The sequence below is a fragment of the Vipera ursinii genome (genome assembly GCF_947247035.1).
Source record: "Vipera ursinii genome assembly, chromosome: 1".
NCBI classification, from domain to species: domain Eukaryota; kingdom Metazoa; phylum Chordata; class Lepidosauria; order Squamata; family Viperidae; genus Vipera; species Vipera ursinii.
The window spans coordinates 121,769,375-121,796,608 of record NC_139512.1 but is presented as its reverse complement, the minus strand read 5'-3'; the positions used below and the strand labels follow the sequence as shown (position 1 = coordinate 121,796,608).

The following is a 27,234-nucleotide window of genomic DNA, read 5'->3' as shown; positions in this document are numbered from 1 at the left end:
TTTTTGTTTTCCTTGAGCTGGTAATTGATTAAATAAAGATTACTTGATTTGGCTTTGCTTGGAAAATTTATAAACCAAGATTGATCAGCTAGCCCAGGGGTCTTCAAACTTGGCCCTTTTATGACTTGTGGACTGAGGAATTCTGGGAGTTGAAGTCCACAAGTCATAAAAGAGCCAAGTTTGAAGACCCTTGAGCTAGCCCTAGGACTTACTATCTCTCCTAAGAAGAGCTGACTGCCTTCAAGAAAGTAGCTGTGAAACCTTCTATTAGGAATTTGTCTGTAGACCTTGAAGATTGCCTGAGCTATCATTCAATCAGAAGCATTCCACTTCTTCAGTTAAATGAATTGTTGAGCAACTCCAAGCAATGTTTTGTTTGTGAGGGGGATTTTCAGAATCCAAGTGTCTGATTTCTGATTCAGTTGTAATGATTGATCTTACAGGTTGACATTGCTGGTAGATGGATTTATGGTTCTTTGATCCTGATTTTTAGCTCATCTGAATGTTTGTAAAGACCTAGTTCAGTAACTTTGGTAGAAAGATCATAAGTTAAATATGCTTGCTGCTTCGTGTACATCTCTCATATGAATTCACTGAAATTAGGAAAATTTAATATATTTTAAATTTCTGCACATAAAAAATAAATATGTTGAGATATTAGCATAGTACAATTTGAAATTGTACTATGATGCGGCTGCTTTGACCTGGGTTAGTGATTGGCTTAATTTAACTAACAAGAGAATACTTCATCTTGAGGGATGGGATTTGGTATATGGATGGCATGCATACTTGCTTTATGATAAGAAGGTAGACAGGGCTTTTAAATCCCATATTCTTAGAAGTGCTTTACTGCGTGTCTGGAAAAAGTACTAAGTTAAATTATAAAATACCGATTTGGGGAATTCCTGGACACGCGATAGAGGGTGTATCTATGGGAGTGAGTATGAAAATGGTTTCTTATAAGGAACTACTCAAATTGCAAGGGAATGATTGGCAACTTAAATCAGCAGAGGAGAAGACAAGAAAACATAAATTACTCTTGGTTTCAATATACCCAATTGAAAGCTAGGTGGAAGTCAGATCAAAAGGTTGGTATCACAATTACAGATCAAAATTTAGTAAAGCAAATTAGAGATTCAAAATGTGCACATATAAAAAGGATATATAATGCTTTAATTGAATTGGATTCGGAAACGGAATTGGTTAAAGATTGCATGGTAAAGTGGGCACAAAATATTCAGGAACCAATCTCGTTGGACACCTGGGAGATAATTTGGGTTAGAAATGTTAAATTTACCCAGGCTCAAAATTTAAGAGAAAATTTTTACAAAATGTTTTATAGATGGCATCTGGATCCCAAGAAGTTGTCCAACATGTATCCTAATCTGCAGTCTAAGTGTTGGAGGTGTGGTAGCTTAGAAGCTACCTATTTCCACATGTGGTGGACTTGTAGAAACATAAAAGCCTTCTGGATTAAAATTTGGTGGAACATTCAAAAGATTTTTAAGAGGAAGATAAAGTTTTCCCCGCAATTGTTCTTACTGGGTATTGTTGTAAATTGTGATGTCAAAGAGACTAATCTGATGTTGAATATGATAACGGCAGCACGGTTACTGGTGGGACAATATTGGAAGAAGGACAATCTGCCCACGGTAGAAGAATGGGTGTTTAAAGTTTCTAATCTTGCAGAAATGTCCAAGATTTCTGCTTATTTAAAGGATCACTCACAGGAGAGATATATTTCAGTTTGGAGGAGATGGATAAATTATATTGAAAACAAATATGGGACCAAAAAGTTCCATTTAGCTTATGAGTAGAATTTAGTGGGATATTGTTATTGTTAGTAGTTATGCTAAGAGAGAGTTAAAGCGCAGTACGAATTTGGTTGATTGTATATTGTGTAAATTTTTATTTAGAATATGATTGTTGTAACTATAATCCTGTATTTAGCTCTGGGAAGTGGAGGGGGGGAGTGGGGGGGTTGGGGTGGGAGGGATTTGGGGATATATTGTAAAATATTGTAAAACTCTTTAATAAAAAAAAGAGATATTAGCAGTATCTCTCTAAATCCTGATTCTCTTATTCTGTGAGATGAGGTAAGCAATTTGGACCATTCTATTAACACAGAAGTCCTTCTCACTAGAAAGTAGCATGCTGACCATAACAGGGAGTACTTTTTTCTCATATTTGTGCTTGCTTCCCTAAAACCATAATAGGATGTTGGGCACAGCCCATCGTGAATTATAGCTGATTGGCAAAGCAGCGTAGGTCACTTGTTGGAACTTGGGAGGCATGCAGCATCCAATTCCAGCACACGCTGTGGCAGCCCAAATGTGCTGCAGTCAGCTATAATATTTCTCCGGGATCAGGAGTGACAGAATTTCTTTCCACTGGAAAGCCTTTGATTTTTGCATAGCAATCCTTTTGTTCTTTAGCTTTTTTTTTTAGCGTGTCATCACTGCACAAAATGTTCAGTTTCAAAATATTGTCTAACCCAGAGATGCCATATGCAGCATTTGTTAAAAGCACGCAGTGGATAATTGGGGAAGAATATAAGATAGCCTTTTGACGTACATGAAGGGATGTCACACAAAAGAAAGTCAACTCCTCTCTTGTCGGACAGGCAAAATGTGGAAAAAAAATAGTTATGCTATGCTGAGTGCCTTTGTATAGTAAAACCAATTCTATGATGAGGTAGGGAGCTTCCCACCGTAGGATATCTGCAGGCAGGGCCTAAAAGCACAATGGTTGTAGGCAGGGCTTTTTTTCTCATAGAACGCCCAGAACGGAGTTCTGGCACCTTTTTTGGATGGAACCTTGTAGGGTAGGCAGGGTTGTATGACATGTGTGAGTTCTGGCACCTTTTTCTTTTACAAAAAAAGCACTGGTTGTAGGTACTTTAACTTGGATACCTGCACTAAGCAAAGAGTTGAACTTGGCCTATGTGGCCCCTTCCAACTGTATGATTCATGGGGTGGCCAGAGGGAAAATGTGCATGCTGACTTCACTTCTCTTTTTCCTTACCTTTCCTAACTGTCTTGTATTTCCATATCTGTACTGTGGAAATCATTTACTATCTGTTTAAGGCATTCTAGACAATGTTAAACACCTGAATTTTCAGAATTGTATATTTCGAGAGGGGGCCTTCATCCTTGTCAAGCTGAATGTTTATTTCATTGAAATAGGAAAGTTTCCCATTCTACTGTGACAAGGAGAAAATAAAATAGCATTGAGGTGCTTTACTTTTTTTTAATAAATCATATGAAAGAGGACCAACTTATAAAGTTACCATGAATCTTTGAAAAAGATTGCAGAATCTGCCAAAAATTATTTCATTGTCTGCATATATACTTAGTACTGTTGTCACAAATAGGTTTTTGTAAAAAAAAAATTCTCTTTTTCTATCAGTGCTAACTGAATTCTGGCTCTATTTAATGAAAATCTGCATAAAGAAAATTTTGGGCTCAGTGTTATCTTAGTTATCTACCTGACAGTTAAGTGTTATCTTAGTTGTCTACCGTATCTGACACAATTAGAATGCTCAAAATGCAATTGGTAATTGCTTGTCACTCTGGGGAGGACTAGACTATATCTGTTCTATACAAACACCTTTATTAATTATGGAAATGATGCAAATGAATATCGAGCCAAAGAATAAGGTAGGTCAGTTTGGCAATTGTCTAATGTAGCTATGCAATGATTACTCAGGAGTAAACATTTCTTGGTGCCTTCTCTTTGCAGTGTTATTTCCTCGCCATACCAATTCTGCCGCAAGGGACAACACCATAAATCTGATTCACACATTCCGGGACTACCTGCACTATCACATCAAATGCTCCAAGGTATAGGAATGGCATCTGGAGTCTCAGGGATGCAAATGCCTAACATACAGTTTGGGAAAATGAAAGGACTGGTTACGACAGACTTAAAAAAAGTTACTTACAACCGGCTGTTGAAGTTACCACTGTTGCACCATTCGTGTGGTCATGTGTTCACATTTCGGGTGCTTGGCAAGTAGCCAGCATTTACAACCGGTTGCAGCATTCCCATGGTACTTGATCATGTTTTGCAATGTTTTTTGCTGTTTTCCAGCAAAAAAACCAAAACCCAATTGGATAAAGTGGTTATAGTCTTAATGACCGCATGATTTACTTAATAACCATTGTGAATCATTTAAAAACTGTTATAAAATGACCATAAATTTGAGTCCAGTCACATGGTGACTTCACTTATGAGCCTATTGACTTTCCAGAATTCTGAATTCTGGGCTCAGTTGTGGTCATAAATCACAGATTACCTGTAGAAAGTTTGCAAAACTGTAATCCAGCAGTAATGTGACCTACGATGTGATCACAGGTTCACATCTGATTATCTTATTTATTGGAAGACTAGACTCAACTTAGTCCTTTTAAGACAGCTGCCTATTCTAGGGTTTCATGGGGTTTTTTACTAACCAAGATAATGACTAATTAATACTTTTTATTAATATAGTATTAACAATACTATTAAGAACTAATAGTATTAATAATACTCTATTAAAAAGGTACATAGTATGCTGTTTGGTTTGTTGATTATTTAGAATATATTTATTAATAAGACTAGGTAAAGTTCAGATCATATTGTGGGTCTCGCTGCTATTGGATTACAGATAGTCCTAAAAGTTCATTTTTTTTCTCAATATGGTATGTTGTCACTGTGTGTTGGGGGGAGAGAGCACGGGGGGAGGCTCAGCTAATCTCAATGTATACATGTTGTACTTTGACAATAAAGGTTTATTTATTTATTTATTTATTTATTTATATATAAATTTATTTCCTATTACCTGTTAACCGTTTTGTTTTTTTGTTTATCAGCAGTCCTTCAGAGATTTACTACTAACACATACTAACTTATCATTATACATAAAAGTATACTGCGAATGACAGCAACAGTTTCCCTGATCTGATGCATCAAATTATGGAAAAAATACAAGAAATTTAAAAATAATAAAATAAACTTCCTTTTCTCTGTAGCCTTTTTGTTCAGTGAGAGACAGAGGAAAAAATAATAGATTATGACTTCCATGTAATTCTATCCCTTTTTTCCCTTCCACACTCCTGACAGGAAAAAAAAACAGCCTTTTTTTTTTTTAACAGTAAGCAATTTCCCTTGAGAACAGATGCTTTTCTTTCCATCTTTCTAGCTGTCTTGAATGTAGAAATTCAGCAAGCTATTTGATGCAGATCTTTTGGGTCAGTTGCAAGTTTTGATTAACTAGAGAGAGAGTGTGGTGAAATCTGATGCAAATTCACTGAAAGGAGGAGATATTTCAGGAGGCAAATTAGCCTGGAATCCTTGGTATCCAGGAAGAGGCCCAGAGTGGCTGTATCTGATAGTTATGCAGATTGTGCTTTAGTCTGGCAAGATTCTCTCTCTAGGTCAGGGGTAGGCAACCTCGGCTCTTTTATGACTCATGGACTTCAACTCCCAGAATTCCTGAGCCAGCTGGCTCAGGAATTCTGGGAGTTGAAGTCCATGAGTCATAAAAGAGCCGAGGTTGCCTACCCCTGCTCTAGGTGAACAATAAAGAAACCACCCTAAGTAAATCATCCTGTCATATTGGTTTCTTGCACCTGACATTTAGCTTGAATTTTAAGAACTATGAAGAGCCCTTAGATGTGTTTTTTCTTCTTCTTTAATGCAGGCTTACATTCACACGCGCATGAGGGCAAAAACATCAGATTTCCTCAAAGTACTGAATCGTGCCCGGCCAGATGCAGAAAAGAAGGAAATGAAAACAATCACGTGAGTTTTAAAGGGGCAGTATCTTTTTCTGATTTATTTGGTAAACTTCCATAGCTGCTCATCTGAAATATGAATGGCTCTTTACGAAGTAGAACTCAGTCTCCATTGTGTTATCTTGCTGGGTTAGTAGCTATATCCTTGAATCGAAAATTCTTGCAGGCTAAAGTCTCAATACATAATTTGTGTGTTCTTAGCTTTTCTAGTACCCCCTATGTATCATACTTGCAGGCTTTTAAGTTCATGGCATTTACTTCTCACAAATCCCTAATGTTGCTGAGAGAGACTAAGGAAAAATAAAGTTCTCTTATTTGGGGGAATATCACTTTATATCCCTGAATTCCTTTCATCTTTGAATTATAATTATAAACTCTTTTTGGTAAGATATTTGTGAGCTCAACTAGGTATTATTTATACTGCCGCTACACTTCTTCTGCTGTTCACTTCAGTTGGAAATTTATGCTACATTAATCTTAACAAGCGAACCCAGAGTACAAAGAATGTGAAAGTGTGTGGGTGTTCATGAGAACAGATAATTGCTCATTATCTCCTTTAAAATAAAATGTTTTAAGGACCTGAGGTTACTTCAGTTGCTATTTTTATTGAAAATTAGAAAAACAATTTTTTTTTGTAGTTGACTATTTGTTCACCAAAGTATATGAATTCAGGTGCAGTCTATATGTGAAAACTAGAAACATGAGAACATTTATACAAGTGTGGTACACACAATTTTTGTAATACAGGTACTCCACAACTTACGACTACTAAAATTGGAACCAGAATTTCAGTTGTAAGTAAGCGTGGTTACAAGTGGTTTTAGGACAGAATAAACCGAATCGCATGATTGTTAAGTCAATCACATGGTCATTAATTGAATCAAGCTTCCCCGGTGATTTTTTGGGGGGAAACTGCAAAAAAAGTTGCAAATCATGTCAGTGACTGCAGATTGCAACAACTGATTGTAAATGCGAGCCAATTGTCAAGCACTCAAATTGCAATCGTATGCAGGGGTGGTGCAATGATCATAGATACAAGTATAGGTTGTAACTTTGAACTGTCTTTAAATGGTCACAAGTCAGGGACTACCTGTACCACATAAGGACATTTCGTTCAAAATAGCTTACTATGTGCTCATCTCTAATTTATAGAGACCTATTGGACAGATGTAACGCAAGACTGGGGTGAAATGAAGATGAAAGGGGTCAAAGTAACTGTATTGACTTTGAAAAGAAGGAAAAGTGTAATGCACTAGATTGCCAGAATTCTTAGTGGGCATGAGTTATTAATGCCCTTTGAGTATGTAATTTTGATAATCAAACCATTCCATTCCTGTCTTCTCACTGAAGAAATTTGATGTTGGCAATAATAATTGTATGTACTTAAGTCTGAAATGTAAGATTATGATTTTTGTATGAATGTTACTGGATAAAAGGAATGGGACATGGGTAAATCTTAGAACCCCAAAATCATAAGGTAGGACTACTGGAACCACCCTCACCCTACACTCTCTGACTTCTTGCCAGGGGGAAGACATTTGCGTCCCGTTAAAGCCTGAGGCAAGATGGAATCGGACAACTGCGGTAGAAGGCTGGAGCACTTGCTACCTGATAATCGTAGCTTTTTAATATTGCACCTCTCTGGGCTCTTAAGGAAGTAAATCCAATTGGGTTATGTTTTCTACACAAGTTTGGAAAGTGATCAGTGGCATCGAGCTGTGCTTGCAAGGACTTAATTAAAAAAAAATGAAAACATCCTTTGATTCCATTTTGATCCATTTTTCTTTCTTTTCTTTCCCCCTTCCTGCTCCCCTTTTTCAAGCTGTTTTGCTTTGCAGTATGTTTACCGGTTATGAGTTGCAGTATTTCTTATGGTAATAATGCAATATTAACTTGTTTTTCTCCCCAAGTATTTTGAGTTCACAATTCCTGTATCTGAAGAAATATTGTTAGGTTCATTAATAAAGGAGATCTTTCTATCTTACCAAGCATGATTATTGAGTATTCATTACTACTTGTTTGCGTTTAACAGAATCAGAAAAGATTTACGGGAGAGAAACATATACAGTGAGGGGGAAAATTATTTGATCCCCTGCTGATTTTGTATGTTTGCCCATTGTAATGGTAGGTTTATTTTAACAGTGAGAGACAGAATAACAACAAAAAATCCAAAAAAAACTCATTTCAAAAAAAGTTATAAACTGATTTGCATTTTAATGAGTGAAATAAGTATTTGATCCCCTATCAATCAGCAAGATTTCTGGCTCAGGTGTCTTTCATACAGGTAACAAGTTGAGATTAGGAGCACTCTCTTAAAGGGAGTGCTCCTAATCTCATCTTGTTACCTGTATAAAAGACACCTGTCCACAAAAGCAATCAGTCAGATTCCAAACTCTCCACCATGGCCAAGACCAAAGAGCTGTCCAAGGAATGCCAGGGACAAGATTGTAGACCTACACAAGGCTGGAATGGGCTACAAGACTATTGCCAAGCAGCTTGGTAAGAAGGTTAACAACAGTTGGTGCGATTATTCACAAATGGAAGAAACAAAATAACTGTCAATCTCCCTCGGTCTGGGGCTCCATGCAAAATCTCACCTCATGGAGATTCAATGATCATGAGGAATCAGCCCTGAACTACACGGGAGGATCTTGTCAATGATCTCAAGGCAGCTGGAACCATAATCAGCAAGAAAACAATAAGTAACACTACGCCATGAAGGACTTAAATCCTGCAGTGCCTGCAAGGTGCCCCTGCTCAAGAAAGCACATGTACAGGCCCGTCTGACGTTTGCCAATGAACATCTGAATGATTCAGAGGACTGGGTGAAAGTATTGCGGTCAGATGAGACCAAAATCGAGGTCTTTGGCATCAACTCAACTCACTGTGTTGCCTATGACCCCAAGAACACCATCTCCACCGTCAAAAATGGAGGTGGAAACATGCTTTGGAAGTGTTTTTCTGCTAAAGGGGATAGGTCAACTTCACCACATCAAATGGACGATGGACAGGGCCCTATACCGTCAAACCTTGGGTGAGAACCGCCTTCCCTGAGCCAGGGCATTGAAAATGGGTCACGGATAGGCCAAGGCAACAAAGAAGTGGCTCAAGCACATTAAGGTCCTGGAGTCGCCTAGCCAGTCTCCAGACCTTAATCCCATAGAAAATCTGTGGAGGAAGCTGAAGGTTCGAGCTGTCAAATGTCAGCCTCAAAATCTTAATGACTTGGAGAGGATCTGCAAAGAAGAACGGGACAAAATCCCTCCTGAGATGTGTGCAAATCTGGTGACCAACTACAAGAAACGTCTGACCTCTGTGATTGCCAACAAAGGTTTTGCCACCAAGTACTAAGTCATGTTTTGCGAAGGGGTCAAATACTTATTCACTCAGTAAAATGCAAATCAATTTATAACTTTTTTGAAATGCGTTTTTCTGGATTTTTTTGCTATTATTCTGTCTCTCAGTATTAAAATAAACCTAACATTAAAATTATAGACTGATCATTTCTTTGTCAGTGGGCAAACATACAAAATCAGCAGGGGATCAAATTTTTCTCTCACTGTAACGATGAATATATATAATTGAATGCATGCCCTCAATAGATAAAAATCTCAACTTGCAAAGGAGAAAATATTTGGTGACTTTGAACCAAGGTTCCATAGGTTTAAAGTAGTGAAATGCTAATATAGCAAATAAGATGCTTTTATTTTTAATCCAGATTTTTTTTGTATTTCCAGCATAATAGGAAGCCATCAGTACAATTCTGAAAAACATACATTGAAGCTCTTGAATTTCTTTGTGTCTTTGGAGAATATATATGGACTTGCCTCTTCTGTCCCTTTCAAATATATAGAAATTATGCCCACATTTTCAGAAGATTGTGAAAAGTGGAAAAGAGATAATAGCACAAGATCAGTAGCAATGTGGTTACCATTTAGGTAACCTTCAATTTCTATTGCAAGTAATATTTTTTAAAAAAAACAAAAAACTCAACATGACCCAGTTGGCAAACATCGCAATAGGATGTTGATTTGCTCATTGTTATTTTAGTCAACAGAAGAGATTGTTGATGGAAGAGTAAAGCATTAGGAAATCTTATTGAGTTATTTCTTCAGATCTCTGGAACATATCTTGCCCATTCACAATTTTGTGTGTAATGATCACCACCTTTTTAATTCTGTGGCTCCTGATCTCTGCAAAAAGTGGAAAAATATTGATTAGAGGCAGACAATGTTTAAACTAAATCAGATATAGTTAAGTTTACAAATCAGCAGTTGTAGCAGCAGCAGCAGCAGCAGCCACTTTCCAAGAGTTTAGCAGAGTGGCTCCCAACCTTTTCTACTCTGTGGACCGGCAGCGATAGTGGCGGGATGAGGAGAGGTGATGGCTTCACAAGCTCAGATACTGCTTGCGTGGCCCAGTTCCCAATAGCTGTGGAACAGTACAGGGCTGTGGACTAGAGGTTGGGGACCCCTGGTTTAGCAGACCTAGGAATATTAATACTTTTTGCATGGAAGGACAGCATGTGAGGGAAAGGGATAATTGCTTTTACACTGATCTTCCTTTTTCGTTTGTAATCTTAGGTATCCCTAAAACTTGTATACTGTTATGTCCATATCCTTTCCCATTAATTAGGATTTCTGGAGACAAGGTGATTGGAAAGGCCATAAGGAGCAGATAAGAATACAGATTAGAAAGAACATCTGTAAAGCACAGACTGTTATCTAAACCAGATGATGTAGATCCTTTAGAGCAGGGGTGTCACTGCCGGCCCGTGGGCCGGATGCATCATGACGAAACCACGCCCTCCCCATTGCCGGCAATGGGGGAAAAGTCGCGATACGTCGCGCGACGTCACGAGTTTGACATGCCTGCTTTAGAGCTAGATTTGCTAACTGAATGAATAACCAATAGGAAATTCTGTGTGTGCTGTCTTGATTTTGAAATTCATTTTTTAAAAAATGACCAAGAGTAGAGTGTTTTGTTAGTTAATCTTTCTATATTTATATGGAGGCTGCATGCACCTCTTCTCGGAAGAAAGCTACTATCAGATGCATTGGCTTCATTGATTTTGGCAATCTTTGACTTCCTAAAAGTAGTACCGCTGTTGTCTGGCAAGAACAAAATGCTTACAGTCCCTGTGGACCTGAACTGATTCAATCCAACAATTGTTAACCTCTGGCTTCTTTTCAAATGATGATTGTGTGAAGAGCAGCACTAAAGCTCAGGAGAACGAACAATGAGAATGACAAATAGCAGATGCCCGAAGCAGATAGCTATGTGTGCTAGTGTCTCCACTGCTACTTACCTGCTTTTCCTGAGCTCAACACATCCCCTCTGCAAATACAAAACATGGCAAATGTTGTGTGCTTTGTCACCAGACAATTTGCTTACCCAGTGTGCTTCCTGCTACGTATTTGTTTATCCCCGAGTCACAACACCCTGAGATCAGCTTCTATAAACACCTGCTACCTTTGTGAAGACAGAAGGTGTTCTGGGTGCTGTTTAAGGGATTTAGAATAATTGATAAAAACTATTCATTCCTGACTTCACAAGGTAGCCACAATTAAATCCTACGAGAGCTCCGTCAGTCTTTAAAACAACTAATAGGATAAAATTCACTGGAGAGCCAGCTTCACTCTATAGGTTGAAAAAGAAAGACCAGGGCTTTTTTTTCTCATAGAACGCTCAGAATGGAGTTCCGACACCTTTTTTGGATGGAACCTTGTAGGGTAGGCAAGGCGGGTTGTGTGACGTGTGAGTTCCGGCACCTTTTTCTTTTACAAAAAAAGCCCTGAGAAAGACTATTAAGATTATTTTTATCTGTGCCGTTCTAAAATGCACATGATCTTTCTCTGTATCTGAACACGTATTCTACCGATCAGTTGCTGAATCAGTGGTTTTCTCCCCTTCATATCTGATCTCGTTTAGAGAATCGTTAAGTTAGAGAGCACTCATTCAACCAATATACTGCTGCAATCTTAGACACGGGAAAAAATCATGGGAAAATTGATTTATATCTCTGAGCCATAGAAAAATTGACATACCTGAGTGGGGGAACAGAGAAGTTTAAATTAATTACCTTTATCACCTTAATTTGCTGCATTAAGACAGAGAAAGAGATTGCGATCTCTCTTTCACTGATTAGAATTTTCTGATTTTTTGGAATACCTTCCGGGTAGGTCCTACCCTGACGGTACTTTTTGCCCTATTGTTAATCTGTAAACGTACACATAGCCTGCATTTGGATAACCATTTTTTTTGTTTTCCCTTTGAATAAGCAAAATGTTTTATAATCATGATGCAGGACAAAATTTGTATTAATGTTTTAAATTTAACAAAAAATGTCTCACTTTGTAGCTAATTGTTGCTATATTATGAAGTTACTCCATTTAATGGCTAATATTATAAAACAGTCCCCCGGATCAACCCTTGGCTGTAACTTTCTGTGGGCCTAATAGAATAACCAGGACATTTAATTCCTCCAAAACGGGTTTGGACCCAAGAAAGATGAGTAGGGGAAAGAGAGATCCATCCTATCCATCCATCACCTGTCTATTACACCCTCAATCAAAATACGATAGTGTTCAATCTCATTCTCCAGCTTTGTCTTGAGGTCCAGAAGTGTTTCATAGTCTCGGGACTGTGTCTCCAGATCATCCCGACAGGCTGCCAGGTCCTCTTGCAGACTAGCAATAACTTGGTTCAGATTGGCCAGGCCACTGAGATAGTGATCTTCTGTGTTTTTCAGTGTGTTCTCCAGAGCATCCACCTGTATCATAGAGTACCTTGTGTTAATCTAGAGCTGCAAAACTCGAAGGCCTTAGGATCTAAAAAAAAATTGCACATGCACAAACCCATGTCTAAACTTGGAGGCATACATCTGGTTGTATGGAGCTCATCCCTCTACCCCAAAGTTTGCCTCAGAGCTGCATACCCCTTGAAAGATCAGTTAGGGCAACTGAAGCCACGTCCCAGGTATGATGAGACATGATTCCCTGCAAATATGGAAACAGAAAGCCTGTGCTCCACAGGTTTTCATTATCTAATTATATTTTGATTTTTTAATGCAGATTCAAATATGCCACAGCTAAGCCAGAAATAATTTGGTACAAAAACAGATAATGGTCAAAAGTGACACAGGTGTGCAATGAGTTAAGAGCACAAGGAATCAGGGTGAACTCATCCTCCAGATGATGCTCCATGCACAGGATGAAAATAAAGATAATTGCTGTTGATTTTCTCAAGATTTATCTCGGTTATAGGGGTCCACAATTGCATCCTAATTTCATTTATCTAAAATTATATAGGGTTTCCTGTCTGAGCAGGGGGTTGGACTAGGAGACCTCCAAGATCCCTTCCCACTCTGTTATTCTGTTAAACAAGACTCAACTGTTTCTAACGCTCATTAAGTTATTTATCATTCTGGAAAGAAGACCTCTTTGCCAACTAGGATGAAGAACTGTTGCAGAGACTGAAAGGGAAGAGAGCATACCTTACCATTTTCTGGAGAGTCTGACGTTCAATCTCCAGACCTTGCAACTGCCGACGAAGGTCTGACAATTCACTCCTGGCCTGCTCGAGGGCTTGGGTGTTCATGCTGGCTTCTTGGGACATGGAGTCAACCTGTCAGAGCCAGGGACAGCAGAAAGGGAGGGGGGGGGATGGGCGGGTGTTTAAAAAGCTCAGGCTTTTGTTTCTTTTAACCACTTTCAGCCAGTCCTCACCTTGGTTCTGTACCAGTTCTCGGTATCGGCACGATTCTGCTCAGCCACTTGCTCATACTGGTTGCGTATCTCAGCAAGAGTCTCACTCAGGTCAGGCTTCTGTGGGTTGTCCACTTGAACTGTTACATCAGAGTTGGCCACCAGAGCAGTGAGAGCCTCCGTTTCCTGCAATGGACAGAAGTGAACAAGCAGTCTCCCAACATCACACCCTAATTCCTATTCTCTACTGGAATCAAGCCCATTACACAATAAATTTATTGAAACAAGTGCAGGTTCCTTTACGTTCACAATGGCACGACTTTCTTCTGTTCTTGAATTCTGTTTGGACAGGGAAACTGACATTTTTAAGAGGAACATTGTCTCTGACATTTTTAAGAGGTCATGTGTGCTGATGGAACACATGGACTGGAGACAGACAGCTTTTTTTTTTTTTTGAAACTACGGAAGTGCACAGATAGGCCTTACTTCCTCGTGGCTTTTACGCAAGTAAGCCAGTTCCTCTCTGAGGGAGTCCAGGTCCCCTTCCAGCTTCAAACGTAGGAAGTTGGTGTCATCTATAATTTTGCGCAATCCTTGTGTGTCTTTCTGGACACTGTCACACGCAGCCTGTTCTACTTCCAGCCTAAAAAAAGGAGGCCAGGAAACCAAACAAAATACAGGACTTAGTTCATTCAGGGTAAAGAGCATATCGGTGTAGATGGCATGTCTTTTTTTTTAACATAAATTATTAGTATAGATCTGAAAAAGAGGCTGTAGACAACTGCTGTATATTTACAAAGTATAAAGTATTTCATTTTTTTTCTGCAAAGTTGGCAGTTACACACTTTAGCTAATGGAACTGCAACTTCTCAAGATGCTGAATAAAGTATTTATTTTGGGGACAAGGCTAGCTCCCTATAATTCAGACTTCTGAAGAACTGAATCAGCTCTTCAAAAATCTTTATCCTACAACCAAGTCCTTTTTAGTCAATGCAGTGTTTCCTGCAATTTAAAATACAAATGATTTTCCCCAAAATTATTATATGTAGCCCTTGGCCTCTAAGAGGTAGCCTAACCTTGATTTAAACATTAATCCAGAGCTGATTCTAATTCAAAGCCAAAATACATGTTTGTTCCTGAACTGCATAGATCAGGATTTTGGCATGGGAAAATCAAATATAATTAAGAGTAAGAAATTACAAAAGAAGGCCACGATGAATTTATAGGTAGCCATGTTTACAATGATAGTGTAAACAAAGATACTAGAACATTATTGCTTACTTGTGCTTAAAGTCATCTGTTGCCAGCCTGGCATTATCAATTTGCAGAAGCAGCCTGACATTCTCCATATTCAGCTCTTCAACCTGTCATAGAAAGAGAACTCTTAAAAGATGACATAGGCACAACCTAGGCAAAAACACTCCCATTGCATTCATTGAGTTTTAGCTCCTGATAAAGTGCACTCTTGCCCACCTTACCATCTTCTCGTTTTGGATTTGCCCAAATAAACAGCTGGTGACACCTGGGTTAAGCCTTTCATTTGTATGAATTGTGAGACTACAGAAACATTTTACTTAAAACGTGATGTGTGGAATTCTAATACAATAGCAAGGTTGGTGGTTTCGGGTGCTCTTCTTGGCAGTCCCTGGTAAAGCTACCTCTCCCTGGTGTTTGCTGACCCTCATACCTCTCATTGGGAGAGGGAGTTGACGAAGAAACTCCACTTGCTAGGTTTTTCGGGTGATGCCTTGGGAGATTATGGCCTTAAGGATGCCCAATCTAGGGTAGTCCAACGGCTTGTAGACGTAGATTTGCGATATTTAAGAGCCAGAGCTAACAAAACCTGCTCCCCTCTGATCTTCAGCCAATCTAATAATTATGGACTGAGGATGGCTTCATACTTCTACACTCTAACCATCCCCATGTATAGGAGTGTCTTCTCTCTAGCCTGTTTCAATGTCTTGCCCTCAGCACTACTCAACGGGCGATTTAAGAGGCTCCCGATTAGCGAGCGATTATGCCCCTGTGATAGGGCTGAGGTTGAAACTGTGGAGCATGTCTTTTTATACTGCCCTGTGTATAACGCAGGCAGAACTCAACTACTGTCTCTCCTTAAAATAGACCCTTCTGGCCCCAATGCTAGTAATTTGGTCTTATATTGTTTAGGGGATGGCTCCTCATATATTACTTCTCAGGTCTCTAAATTTTTTTAAAGAGCTGTAACTATTAGAGGAGAATGTTGTAATTCCCCTCAGCCAAGGCTTCTGGTGTCCAATTGTTTATGATTTTACTTTCTCCATGTTTTTCTTTTGTTGTATTTGTACTTTAAACAAATAACTTATTATTATTAAAAGCAAATACAATAATGGCATATGTACGCCATATTTTTTAAGAGCCAGGATCTAATTTAAAGTTCATATAATCAAGCATTCTCCTTCCATCAGAAGTTGCACTAGTAGTCAAGTGGTGTATTTGTTAGGTCCTTAATTTAAACTCTTGAACTTAATGATTCTTGTGGAAGTAACAATGGGAAGCTTGTATATTGTTTGACTTCCCTTGTTTCAGAAAGTCTTCTAAAGAGTTCCCTAGACAGTAAAGTATATCACTGCCTTCATGAAATATGTATGTAGCAAACAAATCCTATTGTATTGGACTACAGCTGCACAGAAAATTGTCTTGTAATTTCTCAAGCTTTTTTTTTTATTTCCAAAGGAACGTGTAACATTCATTCATTCCATGGATCCTCAGATAATGGAAAAAACTTAGGAAACTCTTGCCAATCAAGTGTCAACAATATGGAACTATGTAGTCCAAGATGTAAGATTGATTTAACTAACTATAGTGACTTTGCCTTGGCATATTATGGCATCTTCCAGGTCAATCTCATTTTCTTAACTCCTGCTGAAACCAGCCAGATCTTTGAATCAAACACTGGGTTGCTGTCCAAATAATCTTAAATATTTGCAAAGCAAACTAATATCTTTGTTTTGATCTGCAGGTCCTGGGTCATTAAAATCTAGGGAGGATTAACTGTTATATTGACCAGAGTGAGTCACTTATGAAATGCCATCTGGTTGATAAGTAACCCAGCAGGTAAGTCTATCAATAACTCAAGCATTCAAATTAGTGTACTTGTTCTCTCACATTAATCAACTTTAGCCTACAGGCTGATAGTATCTCAACTGGATCAAGTCTCACAGCGTATTAAATCAAGCATGCTGTTCCAGGTGCCCAAGCTTTAAACATCATCCTTGTTGCAAAAATGAACAATCTGTATGATTGTGTAGTTGTGAGAGAAAAGTTTCGGGTATTTATTTATATTGACATTTTCAAGAAAAAATACAAGCAAACAGAAATAAATGACCAGTAAAAAAAAATAAGTAAAATACATATTAGCACACAAGGGATCTAAAAATATTGTGAACATTACAGTTTCCTAATACAATAGATCATTAGTGAATTAGGAATAATTTGAAATATCACTTTAAAAAATCGTGAATCACAGCTAAGCTTTGAGCTAAGGATTAATATCAGGAGCTGCAGTTAAATCAACAAGTGAGAATATAAACTACAATAAATGGAATTCTTACTGAAAATTTACTCTAATTAAATATATCTCTTGAAATTAAAATATAGGAATAGATGGGCAGGCAGCAGATCATGAGGCCTGAGCCTCAGTCAAGCTCCTAAGCCACAGGTCGGCAACCCACGGCTCCGGAGCCGCATGCGGCTCTTTGAGCCGTCTCCTGCGGCTCCCAGTCGCCCGGTGCACACACACCTCTCCGAACAGGCGGAGGTGCGCGCGCACCACTCCGAACGGGAGGAGATACGCATGCACCACTCCAAAGGTTTGGAGAGCTGCGCAAGCATCTCTCGGAACAGGCGGAGGTACGCGCGCACCACTCTGAATGGGAGGTGCGTGCGCACCACTCCAAAGGTTTGGAGAGCTGCGCGCGCACCTCTCGGAACGGGCAGCGGCGGTACCCGTTTGGAGACCTGCTGGTGCCGGTTTAGAAAGCTGCCGCGGCTTGCGGCAGCTTTCTAAACCGGCACCAGCAGGTCTTCAAACGGGTGTTCGGGCGGAGGTGTGCGCGCACCTCTCCAAAGGTTTGGAGACCTGCGTGCGCAGCTCTCCAAACCTTTGGAGAGGTGCGTGCGCACCTCTGCCCGAACACCCGTTTGGAGACCTGCTGGTGTTCGGGCCGAGGTGCGGTTTGGAGACCTGCTGGTGCCGGTTTAGAAAGCTGCCGCAGCTTGCAGCAGCTTTCTAAACCGGCACCAGCAGGTCTCCAAACGGGTGTTCGGGCGGCAGTTTGGAGGTCCCGGGGGTGGCTCCGGCGGTGCCCGGGCTGAAGGCGGCGCGGCAATCCAGCGCCTGTCACCATGGGGACCCGTCGCCGCTGGCGTGCAGGTGTGTCCACATAAAAAAAAGTGGAACCATGCATGCGCAAAAAATGTTTTGCGCATGTGCAAAACGTTTTGTTTTATGTGCGTGCGCATGCGTGGATGTACGCGCACAGCTCCCACTTTTTTTTTATGTGTGATGGAACCGGTTCCCAGTGGCTCTTTTGCTTTTTCAGGTTGCCGACCCCTGTCCTAAGGAAAGAACAGGGCTTCAACGTTGGCCAATCAGCAGTCTCTGTTGGGAACTTGGGACTGTCCAATGGCTTATTACTTATCAGATTATTTTATTCATTCATTCATTCATGGTTTAATTAATTCCTTATGAACTGAATAGTGGGTGTATTTGCTCTATATGGGATATTTATATCTCCACATCCAAGAGAGAAAACAATCACATAAAATCTAAAACATTTGGGAAACCTTTGCCGATGTTTCTTTTGGATAAAGTTATTTTATCCAGCAGCGAAAGATGGAGAAGCTCTATACCAGACATGTCAAACACAAGGCCCGGGCGCCAGATCCGGCCCGCGAAGTGGTTTCATGTGGCCCGTGAAGCCATCCTGGAAACAGTGAGGGAACGGCCCCCACTGCCTTGGCCCTGGCCCAGAGACCCTCCTCCTGCCAGACACCCTCAGATCTGTCCCACTCCTGCCCAGGCCCCCATAGGCACCCTTGATGCGAATGATGTAGAGCTGGCCACGCCCACCCAGTAGGCCATATGCACTCTAGCCACACCCAGCCAGTAGGCCACGCCCATCCTGGCCATACCCACCCGGCCCCCTGAGGGCAACTGCAATGCTGATGCGGCCCTCAATGAAATTGAGTTTGACACCCCTGCTCTATACAGTCAGTAAAAATAAGACCAGGAACTGACTGTGGCTCAGACAATGAGCTTCTCATTGCAAAATTTAGGCTTAAACTGAAGAAAGTAGGGAAAAGCACTAGGCCACTCAGGTATGAACTAAATCATATCCCTGACGAATATACAGTAGAAGTGACAAATAGATTTGAGGAATTAGATCTGATAGACAGAGTGCCTGAAGAACTATGGACGGAGGTTCACAACATTGTACAACAGGTAGCAACCAAAACCATCCCAAAGAAAAAGAAATGCAAGAAAGCAAAATGGTTGTCTGAGGAAGCTTTGCAAATAGCTGAGGAAAGGAAGAAAGCGAAAGGCAAGGGAGAAAAAGAAAGATACACCCAATTGAATGCAGAATTCCAGAGAATAGCTAGAAGAGATAAGAATGCCTTCTTAAATGAACAGTGCAAAGAAATAGAAGAAAACAATAGAATAGGGAGGAGTAGAGATCTCTTCAAGAAAATTGGAGAGATGAAGGGAATGTTTCATGTAAAAATGGGCATGATAAAAGACCAAAACGGCAGGGACCTAACAGAGGCAGAAGAGATTAAGAAGAGGTGGCAAAATTACACAGAGGAACTAAACAAGAATGAGCTTAACGTCCCTGATAACCACGAAGAGGTGGTCACTGACCTCGAGCCAGACATCCTAGAATGTGAAGTGAAATGGACCTTAGGAAAGCTGAGCAACAACAAAGCTAGTGGAGGTGACAGTATTCCAGCTGAGCTATTCAAAATCTTAAAAGACGATGCAGTAAAAGTGCTACACTCCATTTGCCAGCAAATTTGAAAATCTCAACAGTGGCCACAGGATTGGAAAAGATCAGTTTACGTTCAAATTCCAAAGAAAGGCAGTGCAAAAAAATGTTCAAACTATCGCACCATTGCACTCATTTCACATGCTAGTAAAGTTATGCTTAAAATCCTACAAGCTAGACTCCAGCGGTATGTGGATCGAGAACTACCAGACGTACAGGCAGGATTTTGAAGAGGCAGAGGAACTAGTGTCAAATTGCCAACATACGCTGGATCATGGAGAAAGCTAGGGAGTTCCAGAAAAACATCTACTTCTGCTTCATTGGCTATGCTAAAGCATTTGATTGTGTGGATCACAACAAACTGTGTGTTGTGACTCAGGGCCAGCCTGTGGGTCCGACAGCCGGCTCCGATGTATCGGATGACTCAGATGAGGGGGAGGAGGGAGACGAACCGGCTGATGATGGTTTGGAGGCTTTGCAGAGCCCTCAGCCGGGGACCTCTTCTCAGCTGCGTGAGCCCGATAGTGCGGAGGATGATGACCCACAGCTGGCCCTGTTCAAGGACGCCCGACGCAGGAGGCAGTCGAGCAGGAACAAACAAAGAAAGGCTGTGGGACTCCTCGGGAGGAGGCACAGGGAAACCACGCCCTGAGCTCTCAATAAAAGGAGTGTTTGGGGAGGGGCTGGTTGCTGAAAGCAACTCTTCCGCTTGAGGAGTCAAGCTCTAGTGTTTTTGTTAATTGAGTAATAAATCTTGGCAGATGCCTTTTAGCCTTGGACGCTCTCCAGTCTCTTCTTTCTGAATAGGGGTTTGCCTTACTACAAGGCCAGAAGAGGGCTGGTTCAGAACACTGTGGCAAGTTCTTAAAGAGATGGGAGTACCAGACCATCTTATTTGTCTCTTGAGAAACCTATATGCGGTTCAAGAAGCAACAGTGAGAACGGGACACGGAACCGCTGATTGGTTCAAAATTGGGAAAGGAGTCCGGCAAGGCTGTATACTGTCACCCTGCCTGTTTAACTTATATGCAGAGCACATCATGAGAAAGGCAGGGCTAGATGAATCAAAAGTTGGAATTAAGATTGCCGGAAGAAATATCAACAACCTAAGATATGCAGATGATACCACTCTAATGGCAGAAAGTGAAGAGGAACTAAAGAGCCTCTTGTTGCAAGTGAAAAAGGAGAGTGCAAAAGTTGGGTTGAAACTAAACATTAAGAAACCCAAGATCATGGCATCTGACCCTCTCAATTCCTGGCAAATAGACGGGGAAGAAATGGAGGTAGTGACAGATTTTATTTTCTTGGACTCCAAGATCACCGCAGACGGGGACTGCAGCCAAGAAATTAAAAGATGCTTGCTATTGAGGAGGAAAGCCATGGCAAATCTAGACAGCACACTAAAAAGCAGAGACATCACCCTGCCAACAAAAGTGCGTATAGTCAAGGCTATGGTCTTCTCAGTTGCAATGTATGGCTGTGAAAGTTGGACCATAAGAAAAGCTGAGCGCCAAAGAATTAAAGCCTTTGAACTATGGTGCTGGAGAAGACTCTTGCGAGTCCCTTGGACTGCAAGGCAATCAAACCGGTCAGTCCTAGAGGAGATCAACCCTGACTGCTCTTTAGAAGGCCAGATCCTGAAGCTGAAACTCAGATACTTTGGCCACCTAATGAGAAGGAAGGACTCACTGGAGAAGAGCCTGATGCTGGGAAAGGTTGAGGGCAAGAGAAGAAAGGGATGACAGAGAATGAGGTGGCTGGATGGAGTCACTGAAGCAGTAGGCGTGAGCCTAAATGGACTCCAGAAGATGGTAGAGGACAGGAAGGCCTGGAGGAACATTGTCCATGGGGTCGCGATGGGTCGGACACGGCTTCGTAACTAACAACAACAAAAAAAATGGGGGGGGGAATCATTCACACTTTCAAAAATCAAGATATCTCCCTCTGCATTTTGAATAAGTAATTTAAAAAATCTTTTTTTTCTTTGTCATCATTCAGAGCATAAATTGAGCTGATTGTTATTTTACTAGATTCAACCTGAAAGAAGTGTAATATGAACATTCCTTCCTCAGCTTAGATTTCTAGGGTACATAGTAAATTTTTCACATATGTAATTACTTCATTTTCCCCCCACACATTCTTGATCAAGGTATTTACATTTCAACAGATTTATGCGGCAATATTTCTTTTATTGTAAACTGCCCAGAATCACTTAGGTGAGATGAGAGAGGTAGAAATGTGAATAAATAAATTTTTAATACATTGCTGATTTGTATTCCAAACACAACAAAAGCAACTATGTCAGCATTCTTATGATTCTTATATTACACAGCTTGTCTATATTTAAAACTAGAGGAGTAGTTTGAGCCAAAAATCTACAAAGTAAAAGAAAAATAATAATAAAGAAAATAGAGCTGGCCTGACTATTAGGGACTTTGAGGACAGATTGGCTGTTGCAGTCTAGCAATAAGTGGCTCGTGAAATATTGGTCATTGTTTATATTTTTGGAAAAATGTATGAATGAAAATGTGCAATTGATCCAAACTGATTGCTGCGTGTTTCATCATTTTCTTGGTGTTATAACAATGATCTAAAAACCAACTGAGCAGAAATTTGCATTCTTCCAAAGAGTGAAAAACAACCTAATAGATGTATAATGATCCAGAAACAAATCTGCAATGGTAAAATCATTGACTTTTAAAGGCTAGCAATTAAATTAAAACTACCACATCCAAATTCTAAAGGTCTAGATCAGGTGTCGGCAACCCGAAAAAGGAAAAGAGCCACTGGGAACCGGTTCCATCACACATAAAAAAAAGTGGGAGTCGCGTGCGTGCGTCCATGCACGCGCATGCGCAAAAAACGTTTTGCGCATGCGCAAAACGGGTTTTTCTTGCGCGGATGCGCGAGGTTGCCTTTTTTAAAAATGTGTGATGGAACCGGTTCCCGGTTGCGTGACGGCGATGGCCCGTCTGCAAAGCTGCCGCTTTCGGCAGCCTGCAAACAGGCCACGGCAGCTTTCACAAGAAGCAGGGCTGCTACCCATTCCGAGAGGTGCACGCGCACCTCTCCGAACGACCGTAGGTGCACGCGCACCTCCCCAAACCTCCCCAAATGTCAGCAGGTCTCTGGACGGCGGCGGCTTGGGAGAGGTGCGCGTGCACTCTCCAAACCGCCGCCATCCCATTTGCACAGCTGCCGTGTTCGTCAATGTTTGACGAACGCGGCAGGTCTCCGGATGGGATGGTGGCGGTTTGGCGAGTGCGCGTGCACTCTCCAAACCGCCGCCATCCCGTTTGCACAGCTGCCGTGTTCGTCAATGTTTGACGAACGCGGCCGGTCTCGGGATGGGACGGCGGCGGCTTGGAGAGGTGCGCGCACACCTCCGCCCTTCGGAAAGGTGTGCGCGCACCTCTCGAAACGGGCGGTGCCACTCTCCATTTGGAGAGGTGTGCGCGCACCACTGCCCGTTCGAAGAGGTGCGCACGCACCGGGCGGCTGGGAGCCACAGGAGACGGCTCAAAGAGCCGCATGCGGCTCCGGAGCCGCGGGTTGCCGACCCGTGGTCTAGATAGTAAATGATAACCAAGTCTTAGTGGTTTTTTGAATCTCTTTGCTGATTTATAGTGCTCACCCAGACTTTTGCAGCCCAGATTTGACAACCTTAAATTAAACTAAAATGATTGCATTTTAATGAAGGGGAGATGGGTATTTTAGAGGATGGGTATTTTTACACAAGTAGTCAACCACATTATGTGAAGACTCAGCTCTCTGGAAAAGCCCTTACTTAATGCTGGAAAAGGTGGAAAGTAAGAGAATAGGATGGCAGGCAGCAAGATGGATGGACTCCATGACAATGGATATTGGAAGATTTGAAAGAACAGTTTAGGGATGGAGCCTCATGGAGAAAATCTATCAGGAGCTGAAAACAACTTGATGCCACATAATCACGTAAGTAATTACAGACCAAATATAACGTGAGTCTGAATCCAAGATCCTTTTTTATTTTTGGCAAACAAGGAAGAAAAGAAAGTCAATTTTAAAAAAAGTTTGTCTTGGGCAAAAATGGAAAATCACCCTTATTTAATTCCCTTCCTTGTTTGGGGCTTATTCAAGTAAATATTAGTATATAGCAAAATCCGGTTGAAAACAGTGTGATATTTTGCATGAGTGCTTTTCTAATGATTGCAACAGGATATAGTCACACCTAAGGGCAGTTTTATACATATACCACTCCTATACCCCACATTTTCCAAAGCAATCCAATCTGTCAACCACAAGACAAGCAAGGATCAAATATCACCTTGCCCCAAGCTGCAGTAGGTCCTGAAATAAAAAAAAAATCTCCCTGCCCACCTGCCTATGACCTTCCTATTCTGTGCCTTTGTTTAGGCACCTGCTAAAAGAAACATCCAGCTGTTCCTATGAATGAGAGTTAAAAGAAAAACAAGCCATTTGTCCCTCTGAAAGACTTGCAGCCCAATCTCTGGTGTCGTTCCTGCAAATATAGAAACAGGTCACCCAATGGGAAACAAATCATTGAGATAGGCGGTAAATATCTATTAAAGAAGCTCAGCATGCAGATGCATCTTTTTCATACCCCACATAGTTACTGCCTGTATTATTAAACCGATTAAGTCAAGTCTTCTCTAGAGATGTTTCCATTTTTTTTATATTCCTTTTTTTTTTTAAGTGCATCGAATTTAAATCTTTCAGTTGTGGCTCTGCAGCCCATTTCCCAAGATACCTTTTTTGCCCATCGTCTGCAAAAGGTTTGTTGCCCGTGCGGTTTACCTTTTCTACATAAAATTTGGGATATGTTTATTATAACCTTTTCTACAAATTGCCTCTCTAACAGTGAGGTTTTGCAGCTTCATCTATTTCTCAGAATTGTTTTGAGGTTATAACAGTATCTCAAGGATTCTAAAGGTTGTATAACTGTTTTCTCCAATCTTTGTCCTCCCAATCAGCGTGGCCTGGGTGATAGAATGGCCCCATCTGGACAATACCAAGTAGAACAAGCTATTCAATGTCATTTTTAAGATACTGTGCTCTGAAACACTTGAAATTAAGATTACCCTTTGCTTTCTTCCTGCTACCCTTACTCTTACCTTCCTGATTAATTCAAAACCTTGTAATGCATCTCCTGCCTCACTAACTCAATCTTGGCCCCTTTTTCATCCACGTTTTACTAATTCCACTCATATGTATTTATGTATCTTCCTTTATGCCCAGCTTGTTCAACTGACTCATCTGATTTTGACAGATAACATCAATTAACTATTTCTTTAAAATACGATCACTTATCTACAGGAATAATTGTACACTTCTGTACTTTTCATTTTTATTATTAGGTATTGTGTGTTATGCGTTATGAACCATTAAGAGTCTATTTTATGATTGCTATGGAATATAACTATGATAGATAATAAAGAAATCTGTGAAGTCCAACAAGAATATATATAATGACTAGTATGTCAGTATAGTTTTATTTGGCCTGGTAAACTAATTGAATTTCACCACTATCTGGACTGAATGAAAAAATCTGTGAGGAATAATGTGACAGGATTTTGTTTGTTCCTTAAGACAGCAAAGTAATGTTTGAGGCAGAGTTTAAACGGTCATATTGGGAGGAAATTTAAATGGCCACATGTACTAATGCTATGAAAGATGCATCCAACACTTTTCTTTTCCTCCTCATCCTGCACTTTATAATTGCTTTTACACCTATTATATACTACAGAGGTGAGAGAACTTTGCCCATACAACTAGAATAAAAATTATTTGATTTTTTGCCAACCCAAGGCAGTATGCATAGCTAATATAAAAAGGTAGAGGTTCCCCCGCATATGCGTGCTAGTCGTTTCCAACTCTAGGGGCTCATCTCCGTTTCAAAGCCGAAGAGCCAGCGCTTGTCCGAGGACGTCTCCGTGGTCATGTGGCCGGCATGACTAGACGCCAAAGGCGCACGGAACGCTGTTACCTTCCCACCGTAGTGGTCCCTATTTTTCTACTTGCATTTTTACGTGCTTTCGAACTGCTAGGTTGGCAGAAGCTGGGACGAGTAACAGGCGCTCACTCTGTTACGCGGCACTCGGGATTCGACCCGCCAAACTGCTGACCTTCTGATCGACATGCTCAGTGTCCTAACCCACTGAGCCACCGCGTCACCATCTATTTCAAATCTATTGTGCTATTATATAAAAATATAGATTATAAAATTATTACAGGACTAAAACGGGATATGCTTATTCTGCTCCCATATCCATCTTCGCTTCAGAAGAATAGCCAAAGTAAAAAATAACACCGTAAAATTTTAGCCTGATTGCTAACCCACCGAATCATTGCCAATAATTCTGTTTGGACCCCTCAAGCCTCTATTTCGATTCCCATAACTTCAAGCCAGGCTGGAATCAAGGGAGCCTTGGTGGAGCAGTGGGCTAATGCCTCCTTAAGTAACACCAGCTGCCTGCAATTAGTGCAGGTTCGCATCCCACCAGGCTCAAGGTTGACTCAGCCTTCCATCCTTCCGAGGTAGGTAAAATGAGGACCCAGATTGTTGGGGGCAATTAAGCTGACTTTGTAATAATGCCGCTTGGGGTTTGTGTGTGTGTGAAAGCCCTAATAAGCAGGCATATACATAGAACGAAGGCTACTGCTAAGCTTGTAAGCCGCCCTGAGTCTTCGGAGAAGGGCGGGATATAAATGGAATTAAAATAAAATAAAAAAAATAAAACTAAACACCAAGGCCCTTTTAGAGCACCAGGTTGAAGACCATCCTTCGCTCAAACTCCAGCGTGTCCCCAAAGTTCTCCCTGGAGCCGCATTTGTTTCTTTGCATCCTATTTGCTCTGAGTTGTTAACTCTTCGGGGAACTCTTGCTATTTACTACCGGTACTCCCCTCACCTGCTTGCGCAGCGCGGCCAGGGGCTGCTCGCAGGCTTCCCAGTCTTGACGGCCAACCGCCCCGGCTCTGCTCGACCGGATGGTGGCGATCTCCTCCTCCAGGGCTCGATTGGCCGCCTCCAGCCCCCGCACCCGCTGCAGATAGCCGGCCAGGCGCTCGTTCAATCCCTGCAGCGCCTCCTGCTGCCGGCCCGGGCCCAGCAAAGAAGGAGCCGCCGCTAAGCTGACTCGGGCTGCCGGGAGCGCCGCACGGAGCCGGGTTAACAGAACGTCGGAACCGCTGGAGTTACCACGCACGGAGGCATTAGAGGAACTGGAGAAGAGTCGTCCGGAGCCGTTCCGAGGATGAGACAGAGAGAAAGCCATCGTTGCTACCTGAGCTCCTTCGGCGCCCATCGCCTTATTTATATCTCCTGGGATTCTCGTTTGCATGTTCAGGTAGCGGTCAGCCAATGAGGAAAACGCTGCGATTTTCATTGGTCGAAGAGCACCGGCGAATCCTCGTAATTTGCATGTCGAGCGAGAGAAACTAGCCAATGAAGGAGCGTGCTATTTGCATAAGCCTTGGTTAGCGACCGAGGGGAAAAGGTGCGACTGTAGGTCAGCCTTCGAGACCGCATAAAAAATATCCCCTTGGAAAAACAAGTTACGGTGACTGTCGTGAGAAGCGCAAAACTCAGACGCGCTGGGGGGGGGGGAAGGTATACGCACAATGACTCTAGCTCAGGGGTAGGCAACCTCGGCTCTTTTATGACTCATGGACTTCAACTCCCAGAATTCCTCAGTCAGCTGACTGAGGAATTCTGGGAGTTGAAGTCCAT

General features: G+C 41.3%; 2 protein-coding genes across 3 annotated transcripts in view; one reads left to right on the top strand and one right to left on the bottom strand.

Moving 5' to 3' along the window:
- The window catches only part of ARPC2 (actin related protein 2/3 complex subunit 2), a 29,242-nt gene extending 21,471 nt beyond the window's left edge, over nt 1-7,771 (top strand). Inside the window, exons 8-10 of one of the 2 annotated variants that reach the window (XM_083349891.1) lie at nt 3,742-3,842; nt 5,684-5,784; nt 7,305-7,771. In XM_083349891.1, the coding sequence (XP_083206017.1) occupies nt 3,742-3,842; nt 5,684-5,784; nt 7,305-7,329 (227 nt within the window). In that variant the 3' untranslated portion in view covers nt 7,330-7,771. The other variant, XM_083349890.1, reaches the window with a different exon arrangement.
- Nucleotides 7,772-9,483: 1,712 nt separating this feature from the next.
- On the bottom strand, nt 9,484-26,860 carry LOC310632600 (keratin, type I cytoskeletal 18-like). The gene is made up of 7 exons (XM_083349876.1): nt 26,414-26,860; nt 14,765-14,847; nt 13,970-14,126; nt 13,505-13,669; nt 13,278-13,403; nt 12,329-12,549; nt 9,484-9,970 (listed from the first exon to the last, which is right to left on the bottom strand). The coding sequence occupies exons 1-7, from the start codon at nt 26,843-26,845 to the stop codon at nt 9,949-9,951; spliced, it is 1,206 nt and encodes a 401-aa protein (XP_083206002.1). The 5' UTR covers nt 26,846-26,860; the 3' UTR covers nt 9,484-9,948.
- Nucleotides 26,861-27,234: the final 374 nt, after the last annotated feature.

Excerpts from the sequence above, each read along its gene's own strand:
- LOC310632600 (XM_083349876.1), bottom strand. The coding sequence starts at position 26,845 with ATGCAAACGAGAATCCCAGGAGATATAAATAAGGCGATGGGCGCCGAA. Across the intron at positions 14,127-14,764 it reads ACAGATGACTTTAAGCACAA|GCTGGAAGTAGAACAGGCTG; the intron begins GTAAGCAATAAT and ends TCCTTTTTTTAG. Across the intron at positions 13,670-13,969 it reads TGCGTAAAAGCCACGAGGAA|GAAACGGAGGCTCTCACTGC; the intron begins GTAAGGCCTATC and ends TGTCCATTGCAG.